We start from the raw sequence: 11,385 nt of genomic DNA on the forward strand, positions 1-11,385 counted from the left end.
GCGCGAGGATAACGATTGGTGATTGCTCAGATTCTATTCGGGCAGTGAATTTATACTAGGTACTATCAAATATAAATAATTCTGATTAATAACTACTAATACTAATAGATTACATAATATGCATGTGTAAGTTACAGTATATTCCGAGAGCTGGCTAGAGTCCATAGTTTTAAAAATTAAGGGAACAATTTAAATTCGCAAAATTTAAACCAGTGTTTCTTAATGGTTTCTAAGTTTTCGAGGTATAGTGATATGGTGATATAGTATTTATTTACATTAGTGATGATGTAGCTAATTTTGTAATTTTAATGGCAATTGTTAACTGGGCTGTAGCTATGTACCTTATCATTTAGAACAACTTTTACCAATTTTAAGATGCGTGAACTCACGTGCTCCGAATAGTGCATTATGCCAAAGCATGTATGAAAATACTTGTTCATTCAAATTTAAAGTTAAAAAGCTCTAGTTATTCATAATTTTAGTGGTGACCGGACTTGATGAAAGCTATCTTTAGACGTTGTGAAGATACGAGCTGAGAGCAGTGTTAAAGGTCGTTCATCCATATCCTGGAAGTGGAACATAAAAACAGAAGTAACTGTGTTTGTCCGTCGCCTTATACCTACGAATAAGTTGGTGAACTGATCTAGATGAATGCTAAACTGAAAAAGAAATTGTGATTTATAAAAGTAGAGTGTATTAAGGAGAATATCAGTTTAATTTTTTCCTTTTTTTAAACCCAATTACTGCCCCACTTCTGGGCAAGTGCGAGTTGGGACATTACATGTTTGCATGAAAGGCGTTAATCATATTTTTTTCTTCGCCGCTAGAGCAAATGATACATATTTCTAATACACAAATAACTTCAAAAAGTGATGGTGTTGCCCCTGGTTCGAATCGTTGACCACAAAAGTTGGGTTGTTTTTCTTTGTCTCGTTATTTATAAATTCCAAAAATAACACTTATTACTTTAAAGCAGTAAAAATAAAACAGTAGAATCAATTAATAATATTTATTTACGAAAATCATTCGGTACATTCCGGTGGGGTGTGTGCAAAGATTTCGCAGACGTCGTGAAAGAAGTCATCGCCCTCGTACTCCACTCCATTGACAACAACATGTGGTACACCGTGAAAATCGATCTTGTTGGTTTCATCACCGTAGTACTTCGCAAGTTCTAAACCCTTAGGACCTTTGGCACACGTTTTTATTGGCTCCGAATCTATGTTCATTTGAGTTCCGCACTGAAAATTAAATTCACATTTATTACTTAACTCTACAGTGTGTGGAATTGCCTTGATAAGTAGACATGCTTTGATAAGTATGCCAAAGATTTTAGGCTACTTTGGCTGTAGTCGTTAGCTAGCAGCTTTTAAGAAACGTTTAGCAGTTTTACCAGCTGCGGTGAAACTTCAAGTAGTCCAAGGCTCGCTTAGGAAATAACGTGCAACGCGAAAGTGTAAAAGTTATGATTTTCGAAGTTCTATTACTATCGAGGCTGTAAATGGAACGAATGTCGATACATCACAGGTACAACAGTAGTAACGACAGGACAAATTTTTATGCAATTCAGCTTTGAGGGATATTAGTTAGATATAATTGAAGAAGCTGGCCGAAGCGAGCATGACACTTTAGATTAGCTTAAAGTTGAGAAACATTTCTGCATTTGGCTGCTATTTAATCATAAAATTACCTTATCAGCAGCCTCATCGTTAGATCCTCCGTGACTTTGCGAAGTACCCATCAAACAGGAGATGTAGTAGATGGCCTTAGTGAGGGGTTTTAGCTGATCAATAGCGCACGCGTGCAACATGTTACCATAACATTCTGGTACTCCATGCTGACATTCGATCTCGATCGTACCATTGTCGTAGACTGTTGTCTGAAAAGTAGATAAATTGGTTATTATATTATACTTTTAAAAAAGCTGTATTGCTTTCTTTCTTTTTGATTTTTGTTTTTTCCTGCTTGCAACCTGGTGGTAAAGCTTTCAAGAACCAGAAATTATTTGAAGAATATCATCAGTCGTGTTATAACTATTTGTACTTGACTAATGTGTGGTATATAAGTCTAGTTATAGAATATATTATATAAATATGGGTAAGATTGAGTAATGGTTTGTCAAACAAATAGTTCAAACCGTGGAGTAACGTTAATTATAGCTTTTATTCCGGGAAATCATTCCACAGTGACGAAACTGCGGACTAAAGTAAGTAAATAATTAAAAAAAAAAAAAACTCGAGGACTCTCGAAATATTATTTAAAAAGTCCAAATGTTAAGCTCTACAATAGCGACACGACAGAATCGAAAGTTCGTGATCGCGTTACAGAACTTGTAAAGAATTCCCGGTAGCTGGCGGTTAGACTCTGCTAGTAAAAGGTTTTACTTTTGTTTGGGAACTTCCATTTAACTATTTCCTGTCATACCATTTCGCAGACAAAACTCAGGGTATGCAATTCAATAGGTTTTTCGAGGATTTCGGCCTCTGAGCTCCGAATTCTCAGTAGTTCGAAAGCAAGATGCAATATTTTTGGGATTTACAATTTGTATCTATTTAACTATCAGCTCCATTCTATTACTTTAACTAGCAGCCAAGCCCACCTTCGCTCAAATTAACCCGAATTATTATACTCTAAAACCTTTCTCGGGGATCACTCTATGTGAAAGAAACTGCAGGTCGAATTTTCATGAACACTGTCCAGTGTCCACTCATAGCTTATTACCTGGATTAGCACATACGATACTTTTACCCACGAAAATATTTTCAGGCAGGCGAAGTCGCGGGCAGAAGAAGCTTGTAAATAATAAGCACATAATCTACGTTTTTATTTAGCTTCTTATTGTAAGACGTATATACTAAAATACATCAACAATCACTATATAGAGTCAAAACAGGTTATCTAATTCTCGATAATCGCTACTTACTTCAGCATTGCCATATGGATACAAATGAATATCGAGATATTTTTCCCCGAGTTTCCTCACTGTTGGTGTTAAGTGATTTCTGTCGAAGGCCCTGCAGTATGGACATAAGCACTCGTAGTACAATTCTATTTTTACTTTTTCTTCAGCTGCTTGTTCTGTTGTGTTGTCCTGTAAAGGATAAAAGTCACGTATTTACGTGTTACCACAGTACAAGCTCTGCTTAGTTACCACACGTTACGTTACCACAGTACAAGCTCTGCTTAGTTTGGAATCAGATGACCGTGTGTGAGTTATATAATTAAATATAATTAAATATATCATTGTAACTCACACACGGTCATCTGATTCCAAACTAAGCAGAGCTTGTACTGTGGTAACCAGATAACCGATAAACATACTTATATACTTCTAAATACATACTCATATAGATACATTTACAACCAGGCTCAGAACAAAATATACTCGTCATATAAAAAATTGTCCCAGGTGGGATTCAAACCCGCCATACGCGACGCTTCGGTTATTGCGGCAAGGCGACTACGTTAACCACAGCGCCAAACGTGCAGTAAATGGTAAAGTTATTGTGATTACACCACATAACAAAATGGCCACGTTGCATAGGTTGCAGTTGAAATGGTGATGACTTTAATTGACACACCTTTTTTTTTGTGGACATATTATCACAATTATGATCATGCAATCTGAAATAGCAGCTTAAGTTTTAAAAATATTAGTTATTAATTTAACCAAGCCTAATCTAACATATTGGATATCAACTGGTTCACCATTTTTGTAACTGATACTAGTATTAACATTAAAATAAAGATTTTTAATTCACTTTACAAGTATATGTAATAATGTTCTGATATAATGTTGTAAATCTTCGGAATAAAGAAACTAATATAAATTTGGTCTTACCTTATTTTTGATCAGATCAGTGTCTTCGCTGTTAATAACTGATTTAATAGGTTCCCCGCCCACATGTTTCACTATTTTATCTGTAAATAGACCACACATTTTTATTTACGTTCAATAAATAAGTATTCAAATTCTTCCAATAATAAATCCAATAGTGGTTAACGTCGCCACACAATTATTTGTGCGATCTACAAATAGTTGTTTCGGGTGTGGTTGTACTGTGTCCGTTGTTTGTATGTTTGTAAAAGTACCCGCGACACAAGAGCAATTTTTGCGAGAGTTGTCTTTTTAGCCGACTTCAAAAAAATGAGGAGGTTCTCAAATTGTCGCGATATTTCTTTTTTTAAAACCAAAAGCAAAGAGCAAATTACGTACCAATACATAAGCCGCTAGCTGACAAAATTGTTAAACTAATTACGTAAAATATTAAACACCGATACGCGAACATTATTGGTTTTGAATCACGACTCGTATGCGCTAACAAAATATTATAATGATCCCTCACTTGCGGTCCTATGTATACTAGCGATAAAACGAAACATACAGCTATTTATAATAACATGTTTCTTTAAATTTTAATTATTGTTGTCGATAATAAATAATATTATGTGTAACAGGCTGACCTGCGTGGCTTCGCTCGTGTGCAATTTTCACCCTGTATTTCACGTTATTAGGTCTCAATTTTGGAAATAAAGTCTTTATTGGATCGAAGGTCTTCAACTATCTTGTCTTATCTTATCTTAACCAACAAAAATTTAGATTGAGAGGACTAAGTCAGTTTTACAAAATACGGTTCAGCGGGTTAGCCTTGCAGCCTAACAGACAAATAAATTTCGTATTTATGATATTAGTATGCATATTAACGGCAGTGATAGCCGAGTTCGAGGGTTGCGTGTTCAAATTCGTGGACTTTTCAAAAACATGTTTTTAGCCAGTCACTGAATCACACAATATATTTTTGTAAAAACAAAAACATGGTAGAACACCAGTGAGACGATTTCCTAGAAATAATGACCACCGGTTTTGAATGAAAAACTGATCAACGCATAGTGCGTGCGTAATATCGACAGAATATGAATTTAGAAACTACTTCTTTTTAGGGTTCCCTACCCAAAGGATAAAAACGGAATCCTATCACTAATCCTCCGCTATCTATCCGTCCGTCACCAGGCTATATATCATAAACTGTAATAGCTAAGAAGCTGAAATTTTCACAAATTATGTATTTCCGTTGGCGCTATAATAACAAACGACATAACGACAAAATTATTTTTTTGTTACGGAACCCTTTGTGCGCAAGTCCAACTCGCACTTGACCGGTTTTATTTTAAAGTCAGTTGAAAATCCCTCAGTTGCTTAGGTCAATCTAATGTTTAGATAAACGTTAGAGAGATGTTCAGTGACCTATAAAACACTGGCAGGTTAACGGGATAGGGTTGTATGGTGTGTAACTATAAGTCATTTCGAGACACTGAACACGTCGCCCTATATCATAATAGGCAGGTATTGTGTTGATTTGTGAATAAATCACGTTCATATAACGCATTGTTTAGGATTAAATGACATTTCACGCTTAAAATACGACTATAAAACTGTTTGTTAAATGTTGTGAGTTCCCGATTTCATAACTTCTGAATAAGTATTGGTTAGCTTATTAAGTCCTTATTTGACAGATTTTATCATACATTTCCTGTCATTTTATTTCTCAATACACGATGTGATACTTATCGACAATTAATGCCCTTAATTTAGCAAAGAGCTGCAGAAGTAAAAAATTTCAAGGATTCAAGTTTCAGGGTTTCAAGCCACTCAACACTTAAGGAACTTCTGAGTTCAGGTTCTTCAAGAAAACTCCAGTAATTGAAATCAAAACACCATAATAATAAAAGCCGTCAATAGCATGAATCATGAAGATATCCTAAACTACGCGTATTTTCAAACTTCACCTACTTAGTTCAATATTTGAGCGCTACATGAAGCAGACATGTCCTGAAAATTCTCAAAAACGTCCTTATTCCGCTAGTTGTCCACGAGAACACTTCTGAGGTTCGTTAACATGCAGCAGTCGGAATGTAAAACGCGTCCTATTTCACTCATCATTACGGAAAGACACGTACGGTTTTTTGGAAATAGGCTACACTTTAGCATGTTATAGACATCCCTGTATATAACAGTATGGCAAATCTCTACCATTTTTGACGACAACCGGCTAGCTATCGAGATATTTGTATGAAAATCTGATCAGTGCATCTAGCGGGTGTTGTAGGAACTATTATTGTAGTACATTTTAAAATATGTTAAGCTCTCGATACTCGATAGTGCCTACCGACTATACGGAATAAGTATGAGAGCGTTTCAACCGTCACATTTTTTTTAAGTTATACTTAAATATCGTGCTGTGACTGTTACTTTCACGACTGTTGTAGTGATAGATATAACTTTGCGCATAACCTAAAATTAAGTGTAATTTGAGTGCATGTGTCCATGCTGTGAATCCCCACATTATAGTGGAGTTTCATAAGAGCATTCTTAGTTATTCTCCCCCACTTCGCTTGTCGCTTTATTAACCGGGTATTGTATCATAATATTTTGCATCAATACAACTGGTACCTACGAGTAAAGATGTCAATAAATAATGTAAACAATTAGTAATATTATTGACGACTCGATTCTTGGTTAGCGAGAAATAGTGAAAAAATATGATATTTTTGCCATATTTCTTGCTAATCTGTACCTTCTAAGACAAATCAATTATTGTGGTCGTCGTAAGAAAAAACCTTAATTGGGAATTCGAGCTCGCAAAGGAATTTGGTAAACTAAGTCATGCCCACGAATTATCCCATGGAAATAAATTGTTTTACGAATTTTAGTTATATTACGATAGGTACTACATATAAACTAGTTAAGGTAAAACTATTAATAGTGTAGGTATAAGGTATTTATAAAACAATGTTCAATTACTTGTTACACTAAAATAATAACTTTACTGGCAGTTATTATCATATTATAAATAGGGAAAACCAAATAAATCCAGTGTTTGTAGTTAGTTAGTCACCCATATCTATATTATATAATAAGTGAAGGAGTTCAATTTTATGCGATAACAAGTAATAACGATAACATTTATGCTTATAATTATGCATATTTTCTTTCTATCTGGGTTTCGTAAAACGTGAGTGGTATACCAGGGTATACCACTCACGTTTTACGAAACCCATAATAATAAATTATTTTTTTAGGTATTTTACCATAATAATCAGATATATTTGTAATATATATTTGTATATTTGTAAACAATTAGTTGTGTTATGACGGCTTATACCTAAGACAATATTTTTGCACTATTTCACAGCAGTTGGTGTTTATTTACAACAATTCTCAGTAGATAATTACTGAGAACGGTTGTAAATAAACACATTTTAACGATATTTCCTTGAAAAGTACTACCCTAGTACTAACAGATGAATCACGGATGTTTTGTATTGTTGAACGCAATCAGAATCTTGCATCTTGAATCATAAATAGATAATAGTCGTTGGTTGGTTCTACAGAAAATGTTTCAGAAAAATCAATTAGAATTCTGTAAAAGCCTTAACGAAGGTTTAATGGAAATAAAAAGAGTGTAAGCGAAAGAATTAAATTTTCACGTAGTTATCAGACTAGCAGGGGGCATAAGGGGGCATGAGGGGGCACTGTTGCAATTAACCGTATGTTTGCAGTGCGGGTCAGCCGGCAACTGGTCTCGCATTTTATTTGATGAACGGACGATGCCATCCGCTTTTCGTTTGCACAACAGCCAAATTTCATCTCGCTGTCCAACGCAGACATTTCATCCAGTTTCCCAACAGAACACCTGACGTTGATGGAAAATTTGCAAAAAATATTTTTTTTTTAAATGTTGCTCATGTTGCCGCGCGGTATAGTGTGTAGCTGAAGTAATTGATTCGCGTATTGCATGTGGCCCGCGGAACTGTACCAACATTTTAGGAAATTGCTTCTTTGTTTACATGCGATTTTGTTGTTTAATTATATTATATAAATATATAGAAAGTTAAACTAGCTTTATCAAAACTTACACGTTATGAAAAGAAATTAGGGAGAGAGAGATTACAATAAACAAATAAAGCAACATTTTCAAGCAGAATGCCGTAATAATTCATGAATTTGCAACGTTCCAAATTCACGTAGCTGAAAACAAAAAGGAAGACATCGTGTCTAGTCTAGCTAAATATGAACGTATAAGGAGTTTTGTCCTCATATGAACGTCTGAAGGGCAGACGGGAGGCGGCGGAGAGGCGAGTGGTGCACAGAGCACACTGCAGGCTGCAGCCGCGCCACAATGGCATCGCGGCTAACTGTCGGCTCTTTGTTACCCTTACCTCACCTCCCATATTACTTTTGGCTTCGTATTATAGAGAAAATTGAATTGTAACATAGTTTTATGAACAGGCGAACCGTCTGAGCTTGTGAAGTTCTAAATTACAAGATTTAAACTCATTCGGTTACAGCGGTTTCTTGTAAAAGTTTGTCGACACGTGTTCCGTACTGTAATGTGTTTACGGTTATTGCAGACTGTAACTTTGTACAGACTTTTTACCATCTTTGTTCATAAGTTTCTTATACAACAAATAAGGGATCTAAAAAGGTTTGTTATTAAAAAGTTGCAAGCTGTGTAATAGTTTATTGCAATCTCTACCAGAAATTCATACAGTTACGAATATCATTAACAAATCCTGACTTTTAAAGTGACAATATAAGTCTGATTTTAACTATCCGAGAGGCAACTTTATAAGATCAAATAATCCTAAGCAGTCTGACGCGGCACTTAACGTTTTTTCATCGGGGGAGCAATAGTTGTTTCGAAGAAAGTTCTTTCCCGACGCGTCTCCGCTTCGCCAGGCGCTTCCTATTCGCCTCTAATGAGATTTCTCTTCAGAGCCGCTGATTACCAGGCTAATTACACCATTTAACATCTCACTGCATATAAATGCAGGCGAAGAATATAATTGAACGTTCCTGTTAGTTCAACCGATTGGATATAAATAGAAAACGGTAAATAAAGCTAACGAATGCAGCTGTATTAAAATAGATTTAGGAGTGGTATGAATTCTATTTAATAACTTGTTTTCCTGTATTGCAATCCATATTTGCATTAAAACTTTACATACACTTTTAAAATAGAATATATCACCGGCTCTATAAAAAGGCCTTTCTTTAAATCTGGCTCAGCTTTTCATTAGTGTAATATTTCGCTTCTGAGTCTGTATTTTCTGTTATAGTGGTAAGACTCCGCTGCGTTTATCAGAATGTTAACGTGCTCTTTGAGATACGAAGGGGCGTCAATATGCAAACAAAGGTCCCTCATCTAAGGCTTCACCGCAACACCGATGTTTGATCGCGTTCATCGATCGGACATTTTGCCACAAACCTTGCTTAATTTAGTTCAAGTTTGACGTATTTTTTTCTTATTAATTTACTTATTTGGAATCCAGAAACTAACCCCTAAGTTGCTTGCAAAACTTTAGATCAATTCTTATAATAATTTCTACCACAAATCAAAGTTTTTGAATCGTATATTTTACTTAGGAACTCGGAGGGTTTCAGCAAGCCGGTAGCTCTCAAGATGGCAGTGGCGATTCAACAAGTTCAACTTAATAAAAACTCAGTCTGGTCTCAAATCCCTCGTCTATCGAAAGCTTTCTCTAGCTACCTCGGGTTAAAATTCTAGAGATTTAAGCTGAAATATGAAATGCTATTCGTGTTAAAAATGTGCAAACATTAACGCTTTTATGTTATGAGAGTTCTTGTTTCTTTTAAAAAAGATTTAAAGATTTCTGCATTAAGATGAAAAGGAAAAAGGGAGCATTGATAATATATAGTGAAAAGCTCGTCAGGCAGGTGGTCGGCGGCGCGCTCGCTGCCGTTTATTTATCTGCACTGAAAAGAAAAATTGAAGTGAATGTTGTTGCGCTGAAGCTCGACTGTAACACTTCAATACGTACAGATATATTTTTAGGGAGGAAATGTTGTCGTTTTTCTACAGAACCTAACATGTTGAAGCGCCAACGGGGTTCTGGAAATCGATTTAAAAGCTTACGGACGAACAGTTGAGAACGCACAAAATTATGAGTGAAGTAGAAATAGCCCGGAAGTGCAACGAACCACAGGCATGGTATTCTAAAAGAAAAAGAACAAAGTGGACAACTTTTGCTCTTATTCACTGCATCAAAGCAGAACGTTTTCTTGTTTTTCTCAAAATTCCGTGAATGCCACATTAGGTACTTACTGAATCATAAACGAATTATCGTGCTTTGTTTTCTGAAAGTGTGTTTGAATAGCCCGAATAAACTGTAAGGTAATAACTAGTTACAACGAAGATAAGAAAAAGACAATACTCATCAATAAATTACACTATCCACTGCTTCACTGGTAAAAACAATGCGTATCATTGTTTTTACCAGTGAAGCAGTGGATAGTGCAAGAAAATAAGTTAAACTACAAATAAAGTTACATTAAGACAACACTGTACTAGAGCTGGCGCAATCAAACATCAACAAATCATTCGTACAGCAACAATATTAGGAACTTAGTGAGTAATCATAACGCAGTATGTTTTAATGCTTCAGGCGAGTTGAGCAGGTGATGGTTCTCACGCTATCCTGACATTAATGTCTCGTTGGGAGGGTTTCCCTATCCACGTTAAATATTAATATGGATCGGGCCGGCTACCTTCGAGTTATTGACGCAGGTACCTACACAATGTATGCCTGTGCTGTATTTTTGCTTCGCTGTTGCCACGTAGCAGCGTAGAGACGTATTTCGCACGATACTCTTTGAATATGCAAGCGAATGCCGACTCCGGCTACCTATAAATCTTCTTGGAAGATATAAGTTTAAATTTTTCCAGTAATTTGTTCAAATATTATTTTTGCAAACCTTTCACTGTTTAATTGTTTTCTGTAGAATTAATACATACTATCATCTCTCATATTCTCTTATACTTTTCATTTACATAACATTACTTCGAACAAACCAAATCGAATTTATAGACTAGACTTGTAGAAAGAGTAAAAAAGATTTATGTTTTATTGTTACTGCAGTGCTTCACAAATATATACAAGTTTGGTAAGCATATATGTTATTTCCTTAAGGACCATTTCAGGGAGGCTATTGAGCCGACTGCTGAAGCAGTGATTATGGCAATTTTCCCCCATAACCCTTCCATTAACGATTCATGAGGAATTTGTTTTAATTCAACCCTTTAAATATTCACTTCTAAACATAGAAACCCCAATTGTTTAGAAATTAATTTATTATAACGGCCTGAATTTTAATGTTCTCAAATAAAAAAACCAACGACTTTTTGGAGACATGAAAGTCAGGCATTTTGGGATGACCGTTGTGTATTTACCCTGTGATACAAGGAGAAGCCAATTTTAAAAAATATCAACAAATTACATAACACAGGTCTCTTCCGTGTAACCATGTTTTTTAAACACTGGAATAAAATGAAGTGAGAATCCTCGCTCAACTTAAATTTGTAA

The 11,385-nt window shown here is 35.4% G+C and overlaps 1 protein-coding gene across 1 annotated transcript; it reads right to left on the reverse strand.

Annotated features, from left to right (window-relative positions):
• Positions 1 to 995: 995 nt before the first annotated feature.
• Positions 996 to 4,359, reverse strand: LOC142973733 (GILT-like protein 2). The gene is made up of 5 exons (XM_076115721.1): positions 4,217 to 4,359; positions 3,842 to 3,921; positions 2,924 to 3,091; positions 1,691 to 1,879; positions 996 to 1,241 (listed from the first exon to the last, which is right to left on the reverse strand). Exons 1-5 carry the CDS (start codon positions 4,287 to 4,289, stop codon positions 1,023 to 1,025), a joined length of 729 nt encoding a protein of 242 aa, XP_075971836.1. The 5' UTR covers positions 4,290 to 4,359; the 3' UTR covers positions 996 to 1,022.
• Positions 4,360 to 11,385: the final 7,026 nt, after the last annotated feature.

The sequence above is a fragment of the Anticarsia gemmatalis genome, chromosome 1 (assembly GCF_050436995.1).
Source record: "Anticarsia gemmatalis isolate Benzon Research Colony breed Stoneville strain chromosome 1, ilAntGemm2 primary, whole genome shotgun sequence".
Lineage (NCBI taxonomy): Eukaryota > Metazoa > Arthropoda > Insecta > Lepidoptera > Erebidae > Anticarsia > Anticarsia gemmatalis.